Raw genomic sequence first — 20,129 nt, forward strand, 5'->3', positions numbered from 1 at the left:
GTTTGTCATAAATAGGGTGGCAGTTCAGCTGACTTTGGGTATGAGGGTACTCAATAAATTTGTCACCAGCCAATCACGCGGCACATGTGGACAACTATTTACAATTATGGACAGTTTACTGTGTACTTGATTAAATGTGAGTCAAATATAGTTAATTTAAATTTAACATATAATTAACACTTATAATAATAATAATAATAATAATAATAATAATAATAATAATAATAATAATAATAATAATAATACATTTCATTTATAAGCACCTTTAAAAACTCTCAAGGACACTTTACAGTCAGAGGATATTTTTTTTCTGCGGGTGAGCAGCGCCAGCCACACGCCTACATTAAATTGAACATATCGAAAAATAATTTATTATAATTCTAAATATATTTAAAATACCTTTAAAAATATTCGAATGCCTTGAACCACCTGTCCGTTTTAATAACCAAGTTGACTTAAAAGCCTAGGTTTGCCCAGCCGTGCAAAGAGCCGGTCAAAATTAACCAAACTCTTATTTTGACAATGGACTTATTTTGAAAGTAAACGGAAACGAAGAACATCAACAGATGCACGTGTTCACCTCTCGCTTGCCGTATTTCCTTCCGCGAATGTTGACACATGAATGATTGCTAACTGGACGCTTGCCTTACAAATAAATATTAATTAGAGACCAAGAAAAAAAAAGTTCAGCTATGGAATGGATACCTCCGAGGAGTCGTCACGGATGAGATAGCATCAAATCCGGCGCCGTTCGCCGCCAGGTAGTGAGAAACTTATTATCTTTACACATCAATCCAGTGCTACGTTATTAGCTTTTCTGACACTTGCAGTTGTCATGGAAGTTCACAAAATGTTTTAGAGTTTCATCTTTGTTTTAGGGTGCATTTATATTGCAAATAACAATGCTGGCGTCTTTGTGTTCACTTTTGTTCAAAAATAGTATTGCATTTTTTTCACTCAACAAATATTCAGGAATGACGTCTCTGAATTCAGTCAATATAAATAGATTAAAGCATCGCAATAGTTAACTTCTCCTTACCTGTAAAACTTAATTGCATTACAAAAAAAATCATTTTAAATCCTTCATAGCGTTGCGGAAGGACGTCAGATGACGTGACGGATCGCCTGCAAAATGCATGCATTGCATGAGTCGTTCAAAAATATATAAGCCGTCTTTGTTTATGATCTTTACGGTTCCCATCAATGCATCCATCCATATTGTATACGTCTTGTTCTCTTAAATCTATTACTGCTGACTTTGATTGAGAGGGAGAGTACACAGCGCAGTGGTCGCCAGTCAATAGCAACCAACATGAACAAACAACCAAACCACACGCACGTTCACTTCGATAGGTCGTTTAGAATATTGCGTGAACCGCGTTTAAAAAATGCGGGTTAAAGCCACTGTTTTATTTTCCAATCTGTACCGTACGATAGGCTTTGCTCTTTGTGTAAAATCGCCCTCAGTCATCTCGAAATCTTTAGCTTTTTGCATTATGCAAATTGCCATAGAAAATGGATGGCCTGTCATAAAAGAATGGATTTAACTGAATATTTTTGTTGTAGTTCTGTTTAACCTGACTGCACTATGAATGGTGGCAAATATTCTGGATTGTGCAAAATATAATAATTATATTATATAAAATATACAATACAGTAAAGTCTCGTTATATCGATATTCTCGGGAATCCGAAAAATATCGATATATCCAACCCTATGCGCATGTAATTTTCTCCTTGCGGTCATAGAAATAGTATTGATATAACCGGGACTATCGATATATCCGATATCGATATAACAAGACTTTACTGTAATTCATAGATAGCCATGAAACCTGATTTGTTTCTGTTTATTTTCTACTCCCCAGCATTAACCTGCATGAGATATTGTATAAATAAAAATAGCATAGAAATATTTATATATTATGTAATAATAAGTGCTTCCTATTTGAGTTAAAAATGCCTGATTAAAAAAAGAAACTACATCAACCTTTGATTAAACATTTAAAATATTCCATTCTTGACAAATATTTTCTTCGGAGCACAATGCAGGTGCCAAAAATTCCCAAAAAAATCAACTACTCAAAAATCACTACTAAAAAAAAAGTCACCGGAAATGCCCTTTAAGCTATGGAAGCCATCTATCCGACTGTCCTGAGCACACATTCAGAAGTTAATCAATAACAAATGGCCATTGTTGTCCATCCCCAGGAAATGTCTTCAATAGAGCACAGTGTCACTGATCAATATGGCCTCTTTATGTCAATTATTTTGTCAAGAGCGGGCCTGTCTTTTGCGAAATGTTAATCCTCTCATTGGCTGATTTCGCCAAAGCCCCCATTTGGCCTGCCTTTCACGTTTCATTCATTCAAACAGGCAGGTCCACTGCCACAATTACCACTGTGTAATCTGAATGTGACTCGTGCTGCTGTGGAGGTCATGGTAGATTGACACGTGTCCTTTTTGAATGGTTGCTCAAAAGCTAATTTATATGCATGCTTTCTCCAATGAGATGTTTTAGCACAAGGTTAGGACACTATTATCACATAATGTGGCACCTTCATGAGCAAACATAACCAAAATCAGTTTTGTTTGAATGTTTCTTTAGTTTTCACCCCCATATTGTACCAATGAGATAAACAGCGCAATTAATTGCATCGAATTACTTGCACATTCAGTTCCAAAGCAGATATTAATATGTAATTGTACTTAATTTAAAAGTACGCCTATCCAATATGTAGAAAATTAGATGAATGTATTGTGTTACCTCTCGTATACATGTCTGTGAGGTGGTTTGACTTTATTGTAGTTTCATTTTTTGAGTGGCTGGCAACCTATTCAGGGTGCACCCCACCTGCCGCCCAAGGATGTGGATTTGGGGTTTAAATAATATATGGTCAGTTTGCTTTCTCAGTGAACCCCACCATTTCAAGATTTACTATGATTTATTCTATTATTTTTCTTTCTGGGACACCTAATGCTACATTCATGCTGTATTAACTGCAGCCGTGGAAATTACGTTTCAGGTCCTCCGTGGATGAAACAGGATAGAACTGAGACAATGTGGGAGGATGAGAATGAGCAAACATAACAGTCTGCGAAAGCTGTGGAAGCCTGGACGAATGACATTGTCCTTTCTCGTTTTGTCACAGTTCTCTCAGCAAGTGAGGATATATGGCCTCTGTTGCAGCATGTTCAATGATGATAAATCCTGGCGTGCGATTCTATAGCCTGACATGGTGTGTGCAGTGTTTGAATAAAGTCTTGCCAGGCAGCCGAGCTTCTATCGAGAATGCCTTGAGAGAAAGTGAAACCCAGCGCATCAACCCTTGATTAGAATGTGAGAAACGTGATGTGCACCTTCAGAAATAACAGCCCACGAGAGAACGTATGGGCATATGCAGGCCGAACTTTAGTGCTGTTTGAAGGCTTCAGAGACTCAACAGACCTATGGACTGCTGCAAATACAGAAAGAACATAGTAAGAATACTGACAGAGACTTGAATGCGAATTAAAAACACCAAATCCGACAGTTCAAACTGTGTAGTTTTGCCTGCTGAGAACATCACGTCCAGCTACTACAAACCAACAAGTATTCACTGAGAAACTCAAGCTATCCACACTTCCTCAAGTTGCCGTCCAAAGTTCCGATTGCATTCGTCTGTCGGAGTTGTCTGCTGATCAGTTTTGTATGGAATACGTATTAAGTGACCATTTAAATATGTGTCTTTTGCGACATTGAGAGTCGGAAAAGAAAACAAATGTATAGCTAGATAGCTATTTAGCTCATAGAGAACTAGCTAGATTGCCAGCCAGATAGCTATATGGCTAATACATAGCCAGCAAATAGATGCTAGACGTCTTTACTGTTGCATTTTATTTTTCTTCCTTATAAATCATAGCCATTTCTTTTATAACATATAATACATGTCATTTATAAGCGCCTTTCAAAACTCTCAACACCACTTTACACTCACAGGATACGTTTCTTTATCTGGGTGAGCTGCGGCTGCCGCACGCACCAGCGTTCAGTCAACCCGAAAATTACTCAAATAGATAGAGAGCTAACAGATAGCCAGCTAGATAGCTATTTAGCTAATAGAGAACTAGCAAGATAGCCAGCCAGCTATCTATATGGCTAATACATTTGTCACATACACTTGCTAGCTAGCAAGACTAATAAATAAATAAATAAATATATTTTTCCGGCAAAATGTACAATGAGTACTAAAATAAACATAACAATAATAATGATGCGCTTTGGCGCTTGAGGCGTTTAGCTCATGTTTTTTGACACTTCAAATGTAGTTTTATTTCTGAATTATATTTATACCTGACTCTGTGTACTCACAGCAAACTAATCGAGGCAGACTGTGATGCAGAAACTCTGTTGGAGTCCATTTGGCCTCAATTGTATCAAGACATGAATCAACCATCAATTGTACACAATGATAAAATAATAAAAATCAGTAAAATACTCTTCACTGTTTTCTAAAATCCAGTAATGTAGCAAATTGCAACTACTATTAAAAAAGGCAATCTTGCCAAATCTTACCCTGTGGATAATATATATATATATATATATATATATATATATATATATATATATATATATATATATATATATATATATATATATATATATATATATATATATATACACTCTCTCACACACACACACACACACACACACACACACACACACACACACACACACACACACTTCAGTCGGCCTGAAACACTGGTGACACATCCATCCAATCCAATCCGTACACTGGGGTTGTCTTGTCTTGTCCAGTATGTGGAATTCAGTCGTAACCTTGCCACCGTATCTCAGCGGACTAATCATATGTGATAGCTCTGATAGGTGTTAACTAAATTAATTTCATAGCCTATTAATTTAGAGAACTGCAATCACAATGTGTGTGGGGGGGGGGGGGGCGACATCACTGTTAATCTCAGTTGTTTGTATGGTCTCGCATGTTAATGTTCTCGGGTAAAATAGCAATTTGAGTTACTGCTTCTACAATGATGTTGTAACAGGAACATGTGTGAGGCCTTGCTCAGTGTTGTGCGATTTGGCAAATGACTTCTCAAGGCTGTGGTTTAGTTGTTGTCGGATTTTCGCTTTTGTTTTTTCAACTGGATCATTGTCTCATTGTGTTGCAGCTATTTAACTGCCAGCCCGAACAATGTGTGGACGCCGTTTGAATGAGATCTCTGTTTAAGGAGGTTGTCCAATGTTTCCCTCGCACTCTGATCTGGTTAATATGATTCTTCTCAAAGCCGCAAAAACAATTGCACTTTACGAGCAACGACTCAAGTGAGACACATCCAGCACCCTAACCCCACCACCTCGACTGCCGAGATCCACCCTCGGTGCAGTGACTGTAACTTTTTGATGAAAGATATCTTCTGAGTTTCTGCCAAGGCATTTGAAAAGACTCCAAGCCCTAAAACCAGGATGGCTGCAGCGGGTGAGACATCTGGATAAATGTGTGAATGGATTTGACTGCTTTTCCTGCATCAGAGAAAACGCTGGAATCAGATGAAGCGCTGTTTAAACTTTAATCCATCTGCCAGGGCCCCCAAAAATGCTTCTTTTGAGTAGATTTAATATTTACTTAAGAATATTAGAATTATAAACTACATGAAATTGTAAAACGATCATGTATGATTGCTGGCTGATTAAGGTCAAAGTGTTGAGTTGAGTCTATTTTACATCACACTAACTGGCGCTAATGAGTTGGCTGTCATTGAAGGCTGTAAGTGTTTTTGATGATTATGTGCATTTTAATGAAAAACAATGTCTCTTTGACCGAGCCTTGTAAAGCGGGGCACATACATACTGATAATCTGGTTGACTTTTCCCTGTCCCTCAAAACTGTTTTGAAAACAGCCGGTGATCAACCAAGCCACTGACTCTGTGACAGTGACTTAAAATGAGACTAGATCACTGTGTTGCTGGACACGAATAGAGTAGCAACTCGCTACCATCGGGCTGAACCTCTGATAGAGAATAGACAGAATAGCAGTTATCATATTTAAAAGTCCCATGCTTAGTTGGCCGCCAAACACAAGGCCCACAATGGAAGCACAGAATACCTGGGGTCAATCTGAGGTGAACAGACACAGCCGGTTAAACTGTCATTTTTGTGCAGGAGATCTGGCCTTGGAATAATATAGGACTTGGTAATCTCCTTCACAGGACATAGTTTAGGACTCCTTGTAAAGCCCTTAACGGGAAGAGCTCATTTGCCAGGTTACAAATCTATCAGTTCATGGAAAGGACAACATATTAAAAAGTCTACGCCCTGTTGTTTTATGGATGTTGATGCTTGGGACGTCCAGGGGCATGGTTTTCAAACCAAGAAGACTATGTTTTACTAATGTAGCACTTAAATTTGCATATACTCTCAATACATAGTTTGGCAGAGCGCGGCAGAAGTTGGGCGTCTGTCATGAATGACTGCGCCCCTGGCCGACAGTAAAAGGCAATCTTTCTGTGTTAGTCTTTTTTCACAGTGTCCGACCGAACATCTCTGACAACCTCCAAACTCACCACTTTTTAAGAGCTTTCCAATATGGCATTTTTGTCAAATATCAATATTGCATCATCAAAGACAACCTACCATTTTCAACACTGATCTCTGTCATACACAGCAAACTGTGTTGCATGTTTCCTTCACGAGTCTCTATAGCTATTAACCCAAATAAAAATGACAAGGAGAAAAATGCAGTTGCTGTATAGTTAACAAATAAATGAACAGGTCAATCTTGTTATTGCGACATACATTTGGTTGATGGGCGACGATTCCAGTTTTTTGGGAGCGTTATTGTGGAATCTCCTTTTTTTTCTCCCTGACTTCGTGCATGGTCACTCACATTAAATAAATTGTGTGAGCACCTTGCAAGTGTCGAGTCCTTCACATCTAAATTAGTTCAGTGTTCAAAATGCAGTTAGACACACCCGACAAGGCAATCTTGTCAGACTCCCTTGTCACTGTCGAGTAGTGCATCCATCTATCTTTTGTCAAGAGCATTTATAATGTTCAGGGTCACTGAGAAATCTGTTGCCGATTCCAGCCGAGACAGGAAAAGTAAACCCTTGAGAGATGATCCGTCATCACTAGACAGACTCTAAAGCTGTTCCTATACCGTTTAATTTCGAAGTGTTGCAAACTGCATAACTTCTAGAGATTGAGGTACTCGCATTACATCCTAGAGGTGTCTGTAGTGTGTGTTTCATAATTTTCTGGACAATTTTGATTAGCTTTAACCTGTAATACCTCTCTTTCATGTAACTACCATTTAAATTTTGAATTGCAATAAAACCAGCAGGCAAGTCTGGACAACACATGTCAAGCAGTTGTTGCTGCCCTTTCCCCGTGCTCTAGTTTTATTACGTTCTATCACACCTGTCAATGCACAGCAACCCTTTGGAGAGGAAGGTGAAACCTTCATGTTAGTCATCAGATAACTGACCACGGCATGAGAAGAACAATTCTAATATGGCATTCTTAATTTAATACTTTCATTGAAATTATCATGTCAAATCACAATTACAATTCTTGTAAAAAATGACAAACATAAACAGCAATGTATGAAAAATTGTGTGTCCACAGGATCATTCAGTCTAAGGACTCATTCATAGCAATGCAAGGACAGACCGAATGAAATACAAAAAAATGAAATTATACGCACTTCTTGCATTGTATTACCATAATCAGCTACCAAACAACAGGAAAAAGCCAGAACTTTCTGGCTCATGCGCAGTTATATTGTCATACACATCTGAATAGTTTATATTCCCTCTCTCGAACCCTCCCCAACCTAACATTATAGTAATCATACATTTGATTTCTAAGTGCATTTCAAAACTCTCAAGGACACTTTACAAAAAATTTCCATGACTGTAAAGTCATGGAATTTTTTTTGTGCGGGTGAGCAGCGGAAGCCATTCGCGCCATCTTATAACACATTATAAGGATATAACAGATATATCAAATCGAAATGTTTTCATCCTTTGAATTCCGACGTAGCAACTGTTGTCAAGATAATGTAATTCATTGTCTTTCAAACTTAAGTGTTTGTGATGCTGGCCTTGGCCTCAGCAGAGAAAAGACGGAAAACTGTTAAGAGAATTTTGATTCACATACCGCATGAAAGGATCTGAATTGCATCTGTCCTGACCTTGTGATCAATTCATTTTCTGAATCTGCCGCCGATTTAGAGAAAGCCACACTCCTTTTCCAGGTTAATAAAAACGACACCAAACCAGCGACCGCGCTGGACCATTCATACCTTTTATGCCCTCATCAATTCTCATTTCAGTTAATAGTTTTTTTGCGGAAGAGGTTTGGGGAGGCAAATATGGTGGTTGTCGGTCTTCCAGAAATGTGGGCGGCTGGATGTTTGATCTATTGTGACACCTGATTTTTAGGGGAATCATGAGAGACAGCGGCGTTATGAAGTCCACTTATTGTATTCTTGCATAGATTTTGTCAACCTCATTCACATTAGAATGCAGCACTTGGTCTCTCTATCACGAACTGTGGACCCTGCAATTTCAAATAAAATCTTTTTTACGACACCGGTCGCAAAAATGAAATCAACCTAGTTGTAATGTAAAACCATAAAACACCACGCACAAATAACACACAGCAATTTACTAGCCAACCACTTGACAAATATATGCTCAGTACAAGTCTTGTCTACTAAATTCTTCAACTGGTCGAACATCAGATGGACTCAAACAACGTGACAGAAAATGGATGGATGATAGAATATATATTTTTTTCTATAGTATGCCTCATATATATATATATATATATATATATATATATATATATATATATATATATATATATATATATATATATATATATCCACAGTAACTGCGAGACGATACTGTATTTCAAATGATTTTTTCTGAAGTGTTGGCAGTTTATTATGGCCTGCCAAGCTTCTACTCTTGCCTACAACTGGAGGTTGCCTATAGAGCTTCATTTCTTCATTCTAATTAGTGATCGCCCCCGGGAGGCTTTTCTCTTTGGGGTTATCGGATTCTATGTGTACTCCTCTTAAGACTTGTCTCTACGGACTACTGCTTTCCTCCGCCTTTGCTGAGACATGCTCTGCAATTGCATCAACAGGATCTGCTCATCATTCCAGCAGATAGAAACAACATTTTAATGTCTTTCCTGACAAAAGTGAGATGGAAAAACAACGTCAAGGAATTCATGCGTTAGTGTGTGCTTTGTACCACGAGGTGAAACTCCAAAATGGGAAGATGACCTTGGAGATCTTTATGTGGCTCCCGGGACTTGATCATCACATTAATATTCACACTCTATCTCCATACTGGAAATATTCTGGGACTATTTCAATGCTACCGAGATAGTGGTGCAGTGTATTCATCCATCCATTCATCCATGTTCTAATCCGCTTACACTCACTTAGGTTGCGGGCCGTGCTGGACCCTATCCCATCTGTGTTCGGACAATAGGTGGGGTACACACTGACCTTGTGGCCAGTCAATCGCAGGGCACACAGAGACGAACAAGCATCCATGCTCATAATTTAGGACAATTTAAGTTAACAACAACCATCAGATGAATATCACAAAAAAATAGACGGAACAGAAAACTAAAAAGCATGTAGCAGCAGAGCACACAGGGTTATAAAAATTGGAGGATGTATGGTGTGTTTGACTAAAAGCCACAACCTAACCTGAATGGCGTAGATCATGAATATCATTTCAGTCGCCACCGTTGCCTCACACTAAGTGATTGAGCCCCACATGTCTATTGACAAAGTGAAAAATTGGGACCCTTTATGGTGTTGTGAGCCTCCACCTTCAGTATGTTGTACTGTATTTGTTTTTATTGAACCACAAAAAACAGACCTGATTGTCCAGGAATGAATGGACTGCCACAAGCAGACAATGCATGCGTGAATTGAAAGCTTTTTGGCAACGATTGAAGCTCTGTTCACCGACAGAAACCTCACACTTGACTTTTGTCGACATCGGGACAAATTATATTTTAAATATAGCACCATTGGCTACAGCAGCCCCTCAAGTTGAGTAAACATGGCTGCAAATTCTGAGATGACTTTGGGAACCCCAGGTTACCAGATTTTTGTGTGCATTGTGTGACTTCAGGGCTTGCTTCTCAGAAGTAGAGGATGAAGTATGTGATGTATGTATTCCCTACTATACCTATTCATTACCACATTTTTCAAGGTTGGATGGAGTAATGGCGACCATACATATTCAATATTCCCCCTCGGTTGCAAAGAAGAAAATTACTTAATGTCATTCTGATTGAAGGTCATTTTGTGAGGTTTGCAGTTCATTTAGTGGCTTTCTACATTCCTAATGACATCCGCCTGCCATCCAGTTAAGGCTGGATACCTTTGCGTAAAAAAAAAAAAAAAAAAAAACTTCGCAAAGCAGATCAAGTCAAAACTGTCCTTTGTTAAAGTGAAGGACAAGGGAAAAAACAACAGTTTTTAGTTGTGTGTGTATATATATTTATCTATATCCCACCTGTTCCCAGAAGCTTTGCCACTTCCCTTCCTTCCAGGTCGTTGTGGTATTCAACAGCCATGGTGTCATTTTGAATTGCCTGTTCCCTACAAACTAACCAAAGGGGGGAGGACGAAAATGTAAGCTGAATGTCAAATAGATCGCGCCAACTGGACTCAGTTCCTCCATCTGGGTGCAAGTGCAAATTGGTTGAACCCCACTCATTTGATTAGTCTGCAGGGCAAGGGGCCGATTCCATCTCTTAAAGACACAATCTTTATTAGAAAGGGGCGAAAAACAAGCAAAGTAAGCAAAATGTGTAAGTCTCTATGGAGTAGATTCTTTGGATGAAAGTCTTGAGGGTTTACTGCTTAATTGATGTTTTAATAAATTGGGGATATTGCAAGATCCTCCCAATTTCCATTTGGCAAGACATTTTGGACACATATAGCCTTTGAACTTTTGCATTATTTTGCCTATTATGGTTGTATCGGGACATCCCAATCACATTTTTTTGCCCCTAAGTCTAAGTCACTTGGTCTTCTTTTCCTTTCGGCTTTTCTAGATACTCAAAATCAATATTGTATGCGGCTGTGATTCCAAGCAAGTAAATAACACAAATTAGCTGAATTAGCTGAAAATCACACGATCTGGCCCAATTTCCAATCATGTCGATCGTTTCAGGACTACCATACACATAAGACTAGTAAGTTAGTGCCTGAATTGAGTTTTGAGAAATTGTTATTTTCCATGTTTCCGAACCTTCATAGAGGCTTCCAAAGCATTCCTTGAAGCACATCCTTAGACATACAGTATCTGTGAATGGACTCTTTATGCTTCTTCCCTTAGGCAGAAGCGAAGCTGCAGTTGGCCACCTTAGGCTATAAATGTTTTCAATGATGATTGAAAACATTTATAGCTGTTTTCACATTAGTGGTGCTAAGTTCATCTAATTTACAACAGATTCTTTTCTTACAGACGGTGTTTTTTAGGTGTTCAATTACCTGACATGAGTGTCAGAATGTTTTCACATTACTTTCTTTTTTTATTTTCAGTGGAAAAAACACAACAACACAAGCTGACAACATAAAATGGAATCAGCTGCGAGGGGCAACTAGATTCACCAGTCATGTATGTTTGGGGCCGGCCTGTCAAAACATGTGATTATAAGTTGTATGATGTGAGTACTTTGAAACTTCCATGCATCGACCCATCCATCCATTTTCTGATCTGCTTTATCTTCACAAGAGTAACGAAGCGCAATCTTCCATTGAATAGAAATTTGAGGCACAAATACAACCACTGGTACGTTTTAGATTTTATTCACACACACGGGTCATTTTATGCATAATTAACTCAATATAATTTGGCCATATGTGGATGCGCATTGTTAACTCATAAATAATTGAAAACACATTGTTTGATAAAACACCAAGTCATCTGACTTCTGAAACGCATGATAGAGCTTAAAGGACAACCAACGTCACTTTTTTGTTTCCTAACTGACATCATAACAACGTTTTATAGCATCTAAAATGCCTAAAACACGCAGTATGGTATTTTTAGTCAAATGCAAAACATCAATAAAAATGACTTATAAAGTGTCTAAGAATTACTTCAATTTGAAACCGGACGTGGCCAGTTTCAAAAGAACACAAAAAAAGGAAAATTGTCTCCTGGGAGGTTTTGTCAGCGAATGTCAAATACACTGTAGAAGTCTTGATGCAACACACAACGATTCACCATCACATTATTTACGTGTTTCCTTCTAATTTCGCCATCAACACGGATCAACACGAAGTTTTCAGACAAAACAAAGTCCCGCAAAATGCATTGAGGTGATGCAAGGTATGTCCTTTCTCAGTCAGGGGCGTTCCTTCAGTGACGTAGGGTGAGGACTCGTCACCAACTCAAAAACAAGACTTCCGGAATATTCAGCGCGAGTCTTAAAACGTAAAATATAGCTATATGCGGTGGAATCTTTGTAAAATACGCTCAGTAGAAGTCATTTGAAGCGATTTTACAAATTATGTACACAACTTGTCCGGAGACGACGGTTGTCCTTTAATTGAAGAGGATTGTGAAATATATCCATATGTTGAGCTACTTGAATGGAGCGAGGTGCGAGTTACATTCAGCTTCTCCTCAGTGGTGAATTTGGAAGCATGCGTGTCAGTTTATGGTTGAAGCGATGTAACAACTGAGTGTGCACCCTCAGTCAGAAACTGTAGGAAGTGAAACTGGTGTCTTATTTGTTGATTCAATCCAAGTGCAAATGAAGGAATGGGTTTAGAAATGTAATGTGTGCGCAAGCGTCATCGTGGCCTTGTGTTTCACAGACATGATTGATGGAGCCGCTTTGTCACACGACATTTGCTAAATACATTTTGAGATTACTTACATGAGAGGCATATGAAAATAGAAAATGTAAATAAAGCACAGGTTGAATGTTTATTTTTTATGGGTGCTGCATGCATGAGCTGTGTGCAGAAATGAAGATGGCATAGCGCAATTGCCTCCATGCATGCTTTTGAAGGGACATTGGTTTTAAATCCCATTTCATCCTTCCCAGTCGATTAATTTGCATTTTCATATGGAAGAAGGCAAACAATTCTGTCACCGCCTGGTAACTTGGTTGATGGGTGGGCAGCAGTTACTTGTGCACAAGCAATTAAAAAATCTATAACTCATATTATGTCCCCTTTGACTTGCTTAAATCCAGCATTTACCGTCGAGAACAGCTTTGACTCTCCACGACAACACACAGCAACAAAACACTTGAGATATGGAGAAGTGGAATGTTCATCAGGCTCCCAGGCTATTACTGGGAAAAGTGATCTGACAACTTGATATCGGGCCATTTATGCAATTTGTTGGGAGTGGAGAGGAGATGATCTGTTTTGTTTTTCCTCCTGTTACCATGAAGAGGTTTTGCAGTCCAAGATAAATTGACGTCCATTTCTAATTCGGCGTAATAATGGGACCATTTTCCTTCAAGTGTTCAGCGCATCATTCCGCTGCTTTTTCCACCTCCCTGTTGGTATGTACTTGCCCTTCCACTTGATTCCCATAGAAGAGGAATACAACTTCCTTGCTGTGTGCTGGGGTAATTGTATGTTTGAAATGTGTCAATCCTAGCAACTTCCTTTGAACCGTGTTTGCGTATGTGTCCACTCCTCTGAACATCGTTCAACAACTTGGAACTAAAAGCATGATCTTTTTTGACATGTCTTGAGAGCACACCACTTCAAAAGATTTTATTTGGGGGAGGGGGGGAGGAAATATCAGTTAAGGTTGACACATTCACGATAATTCAGTTAACTCATTCACTGCCAGACATGCAAAAATGTGTCCACTCCAGTGCCAGGGTTTTTGTCATTGTCACTCAAATTCTGGGACCCACAGAATATAGAGTTTTAGGACTACATAAACATTCAATACAGTGTTAGAAACTTTAGATAGTCTTCTTTCATCAGAAAAAAAGAGTTACATCCTAAATTATATGGGTCTGGGGTTATACAAGCTTGAAATGAGGGCAGCTGTCCAAAATACTATGCAATGGATACATATTGGTTTATATAGCGCTTCAACAACAGCTGAAGCTGGAACAAAGCGCTAACATGGGGAAAAAAAGGAAATACTTCCCCCTTGTGGAAAAGAAAAAAACATTGCCATAGGCCATGGCCAGCGCTTTATCGGCACCCAAGCATGAAAAAACAAAACCCGAGGGGATGGCCCTCTATATCATATTTTCAATTATCGAATACATTCATCAATGGTTGCGAATGGTGTTAATTTTACGATAAATATTACATATCACTCTTGCCCATTTTTTTCAAATAACTCCATCCATCCATCCATCTTCTGCCGCTTATCCGGGGTTGGGTCGCGGGGGCAGCAGCTTCAGTAGGGAAGCCCAGACTTCCCTCTCCCCAGCCACTTCTTCCAGCTCGTCCTGGCGGATCCCGAGGCGTTCCCATGCCAGCTGGGAGACATAGTCTCTCCAGCGTGTTCTGGGTCGTCCCCGGGGTCTCCTGCCAGTGGGGCATGCCCGGAACACCTCACGAGGGAGACGTCCCAGGGGCATCCTAATCAGATGCCCGAGCCACCTCATCTGGCTCCTCTCGATGTGGAGGAGAAGCGGCTCGACTTTGAGCCCCTCCCGGATGACCGAGCTTCTCACCTTATCTCTCAGGGAGAGCCCGGACACCTGACGGAGAAAGCTCATTTCGGCCGCTTGCATCCGGGATCTCGTTCTTTCGGACACAACCCATAGCTCGTGACCATAGATGAGGGTTGGGACGTAGATCGACCGGTAGATTGAGAGCTTTGCTTTTTGGCTCAGCTCCTTCTTCACCACGACAGATCGGTACAAAGTCCGCATCACGGCAGACGCCGCACCGATCCGCCTGTCGACCTCTCGATCCCTTTCACCCTCACTCGTGAACAAGACACCCAGATACTTAAACTCCTCCACTTGAGGCAAAATCTCCTCCCCGACCCGGAGAGGGCACTCCACCCTTTTCCGACTGAGAACCATTGTCTCAGATTTGGAGGTGCTGATTCTCATCGCAGCCGCTTCACATTCGGCTGCGAAACGCTCCAGCGAGAGTTGGAGAGCTCCACTTGAAGGCCCCAACAGTACAACATCATCTGCAAAAAGCAGAGATGCTATCAAGAGAGGCTACCAAAACGGGAACCTTCAACGCTTCGGCTGCGCCTAGAAATTCTGTCCATAAAGGTTATGAACAGAATCGGTGACAAAGGGCAGCCTTGGCGGAGCCCAACCCTCACACCAGCTCAGGCTCCTTCCCTGTAAGAGAGGTGACATTCCACGTCCCCAGAGCTAGCTTCTGCAGTCGAGGGTCGGACCGCCAGGGTCCCCGCCTTTGGCTGCTGCCCAGCTCACATTGCACCCGACCCCTCTGGCCCCTCCCATGGGTGGTGAGCCCTTGAGAAGGGGGACCCACGTTTCCTCTTCGGGCTGAGCCCGACCGGGCCCCATGTTTTCAAATAACTTTTTTTTAGAATACTGGCGGAATTAACATTGACACGATGACTGATAGGTGAGTTGAAGAACTTGTTTGGGTGCGACCTGAACGTGTTAAATCTAGTAGATAGTGAGCTTTCTTCTTCTTAAATTTGACATGTTGAAAGAAGGTAAAATTGGCAGTTTGGAAGCTAGAAGCTAAAATGGATGTAACAATAACAGCAATAGTGTGATGTTAAAACTGCCACCATTTCCTTGTCATGTTATTCTATTCAAAGTAAAACAGCGATGACATCCCTTTACAGCAGTGATACCTTGCCAATAGCAACAAATGGCAATTCAATGACTGGTCATTGCTTCTAAAAAAATATTGCAATATACTAAACGTTTTTAGATATTGTGAGATTTTTTAATTTTGCTGCCAGCCACACCACAGTATCTGTATTGTGAGAGTCATGTCATGAATGCTAATATTTTATTGTGACGATGGTAGGTGAGAGGTAAGTATGTAACAAAATATATCACAGATATATAAATAGTTACTCCAATCTTAAAACAGATTATTTCAGTCATCATTCTCTCTGGAAAAATAATTAAAACAAGATCACATCTGACCTTGGGATTTCTTCATTCTCTGCTTAACTCCGCAACATCATGCCCATTAAGACTGAGATTGACTGGAAAAAAAATGTTGGTTTAACTAGGACAGATTGCCAGGTCACTGCAGGGCTAACACGTTGGAAGCTTGAACAGAAGCTCCCATCTTCTGATGCGTGGGAAGCAAAAATTTCTCCTGACAGTATCTGAGTACCAGAACTTAAAATACAAGCGATGAAAATGTCACTTTTTTTCTTTCTGTGATGTTGGTAGATAATTACAACAGCTTTGGCTCTATCACTGCCTCCAGTCTATTGTACATTGAAAAGAAGTACTGATGATTCGATAGCGGCTTAGCTGAGAGCAGCTTCACAAACTCTCGCACTCACCGCAGCACCAACAAGTGGCGATCACATGTACAGTATTCAAGATTTTTTTTAACAGCGAGCTCATGATACATGCAAAACTATGAGAATGTTTCGTCCGTCATAAATCAAGGTCATGCCAGCAAACCCTAATTTCCTGATGTTGTTTGTGATAGCCAGTCGTCACTTCTTAAATACAACAACACATTTCCTCATTTTGATGGGAAAGTGAAGTCTCAGCCTCTTTAGACTGACTTCAACACTTGCACCATCTAACATAATAGCCCATACCAAAGTGTAGTATCTCTATTTTGAGTGGTTTTCCACTCATTCTATCTAAAACAGAAGAAAACAATCAACCTAACACTCATGTACGTGTAAATGCTCATGCGGTGAAGACTCCCTGTAACTACTCCTACCCAGACATATAAAGACTGCGGTCTCAGTCAAGATGTATCGGTTCAACAATATACCCTTGACTCCTAACTATTTTTCCTATTAGCCAATGCTTAGGCTGTTACATTGAGGAAATCAATGTAAAAGGTGAAGCCCCCCCCCCGCCAAAAAATATATATATTTTTTTTTCCTTTGGTGGAGTGGTTAATTGTCAAGCCACAGAAAATGCAAAACATACCGTCAATGCTTACCGAAATTCCCGATGGACATTCATGTTTCCAATGTACCTATACACGAAGAACGTTACACCTCATGCCCATGCTTATCCCCATTGTCTGATATTGTAAAACCACATAATGTTGACATATGACATTGAGTCATATGTCATTTACATTAGCATTTAAATATCAACTTCAAAACTCTGGCAAGCACAGGCTCAACAGCCAGTTCTGCATTGCAGTACCAAGGCCACCGTGTTATTATTGTTGGCACTCGCTTCACTAGCATTTAACAGTTCAACATTAATTTGATATGTTGCCCTTGCAAGCAGTAAATGTTCTGATGCAACGCCAGTGGAGCCTGTCATTAGTTCCTTCCAATGGGAGAGTCTGAAAAACACTTGCTGTTTACCATGGGAACGTCCCAGTCTTTTCCCAAACTCTCAGGGGCTCTGGTGCTTCTTGGTAGCCCCTGTATTATTTATTGTCCCCTGGCATTCTCGCAGAACTAGGTGGTCTAATGGGCCTGGCCTCTGTGTGGCGAGGTTCTGTGACGGCTGTTTGTCCCCACAATTAAAATTGGCCTCAGCAGATGCATGTAACCTGACAACAATGCTTGTTTATTGATGTGAAGTTTATTGATGTTTTCTTCACCCCCTCTTAACACCAATAAGAGCTCCTTCCAGCGGATGATGACAGTGCAACATATCTATCATTCCTTTTTACCTGACACCCTTTGTTCATGTGAAGTAGGAGGTCAAATTCTCATCATGTGACTTCTCAGCCTAACCAATGATGATTAATAGTATGAAGAGAGGTAGAAATGAAGGGTCAAATTTTGGTCAAAGGGGCCCCCCCTTGACCAAAATTTGACCCTTCATTTCTAACCAGACCAGCCTCATGCAGATCTGATGTTGCATTTAGAAAGAAAAAGCCTCTGAAAATGGGCATGTTGACCTGAGATCTTGACTTGCTACATGTTCATCTTTTTCGTACACTTTTAGAACCATAAAGGAAAGAATCCCAGCTATCCCTCAACCGGGGAAATTACAGCACCCCTGTTATCGAACCAGAACACCCTGAAATAGATTTGATGTAGCATTTTGGAATAAGAGGCCTCTGAAAACGGACACGATTACGTCATTTCTGACACGCTGACCTACATGATATTTTTTGTAAATTTTTAAAGCCCTTTAAAGGAATGAATGAACCCTCAACCATACATGGCCTGGGAGACACAACATCACCCCAGCTCACTTACCAGACCAGCTTCATACAGATCTGATGTTGCATTTTGCAAAAAGACGTTTGAAAAGTGACAGCACGACCTGAGATCTGAAACGTTAATCCAATCTTGTCCCCGACATGTCATGTTCACGCGACCATTTCTTGTACAAGAAAGAGAACCCACCAGAAAATCACTGGTGGAGCCCTTGGAGGTTTATCTGGGTTGGCACGCTGGGTCTCTCTCACCATGCTCATGCAGACTGCAGCTCACAGCAGATAAGACGCCCCGAGACAATGAAGCACCACACCTCGACCAACGCGCACAGCAATTGCAAAGGTCTAATAATATTTGACAGTTTGCCCAAGATTAATTTTACCTTTTGTTTCAGACTTAGGTATATTCTGTATGAGTATATCGTGGGAGAATCACACAACAATAAGGTTAGCAAACAACAGGTAAAATTTAGGTGGACAGTCCTTTTTTTGTCCTGTACAGTTCCAGTAAACCGTTTGATGCAAACTCAACTGAAAAATAATTATTATAATAATCACAAGATGTCCCCTATCCATGGTAGGCAAACTTGCATTGCACTGTTTAAAATGAGTCATCCAGGCTCCCGCCTCCAATATAAAGTTAAGATTTATTCATTTAATCTCAAGTAGGAACAGTAGTAATGTATATTTAACACAAGAAGGGACTGGAGATGCGTCCTTTTCGTAGCAAAAATGATTTACACGAGCTGGTCCCGGGCTAAATTCTTATCTGTCCAAATGGACTGGGCTCAAGTATCTTCAGTAGTTCTTACACTTTCCAATATCTGAATCGCTCAAAAGATCAGAGCATAAGCATTAAAAGAACAGGCTATTTGCAATTAGACATCATATGAAAAAAGGAGAAAAGAGAAGAGAGTCAATTGTACAATATTGTTTTTGTTTTTCTTTTATTATCATATTTTATGCTGTTGTTGTGCTTGTTTTGCAATAAATTAACTTTGTCACATTGGCCTGAGATAATAGCAAGAGGGAATTGCTGAGCATGGTGCTGTACACTGGGAGCAGTACAAGTCATTTCACTCCAGCAGACCGCTTAATAGCTTTGGCTGATGTAGACAGAGTTTGAAAATGCATGCTACAATTGTGCCAGAAGTAGGACAAGGACACTAATACAGTACAGTGCCAGTTCAATTGGCAATTCCTTTTAAAGTGAGTCAGATTTGGAGATTGACCAAAAATGTCTTCAACGATATGCTGGCAATGTCATACACATTTTGGACCTCCAACTGCCATAGTACTCAGCACCTCACTTGAACCGCATTGATGTCCGTAATGAGGGGTCGGCCAAATTGGCACTATGAGATGAATGTCAACTGCAAGATCCCATAAAGTAAATACTCCCTTTGACCCAATGAAGACTGGCAATGTCCAAGTACTTCGGCCTAAATTTTTTGAGTAAATATCCATTATGCTGAGATTTCCATGGTATTGACAATCTGTGTCATCTTGAGCAACTTTTTGAGGGCAAAAATACATTGTTTTGGAGACATGATTGGTGAGTATGACTAAGTAATGATTGTAGACAGTTAGATTTTTGATCACGCTAGCTCACAGCAAGCTTACTGCTGTACCGTAGAGCTGTTGTAAAAATATGATATACTATGTGTGGAGTTTGCATGTTCTCCCCGGGCCCGCGTGGGTTTTCTCTGGGTCCTCCGGTTTCCTCCCACACTCCAAAAACATGAATGGCAGGCAGATTGACCACTCCAAATTGTCCCTAGGTGTGAGTGTGAGAGTGACTGTTGTACGTCT

General features: G+C 40.2%; 1 protein-coding gene across 4 annotated transcripts in view; it reads left to right on the top strand.

Moving 5' to 3' along the window:
* Positions 1-618: 618 nt before the first annotated feature.
* Positions 619-20,129, top strand: part of enox2 (ecto-NOX disulfide-thiol exchanger 2) — a 174,502-nt gene continuing 154,991 nt past the window's right edge. For 2 of the 4 annotated variants that reach the window (XM_089021824.1, XM_089021850.1), the window contains exon 1: positions 619-761. Coding sequence is in view for 1 of the 4 variants with exons in the window: in XM_089021814.1 (XP_088877940.1) it covers positions 11,664-11,710 (47 nt within the window). In the remaining 3 variants the exon portion in view is untranslated. Of the gene's footprint in view, positions 762-11,585; positions 11,711-20,129 lie in introns of all 4 variants that reach the window. The other 2 variants (XM_089021814.1, XM_089021842.1) reach the window with 2 other exon arrangements.

This window comes from Hippocampus bargibanti, linkage group LG02 (assembly GCF_051943395.1).
Source record: "Hippocampus bargibanti isolate YZ-2025 linkage group LG02, ASM5194339v1, whole genome shotgun sequence".
Taxonomy (NCBI): domain Eukaryota; kingdom Metazoa; phylum Chordata; class Actinopteri; order Syngnathiformes; family Syngnathidae; genus Hippocampus; species Hippocampus bargibanti.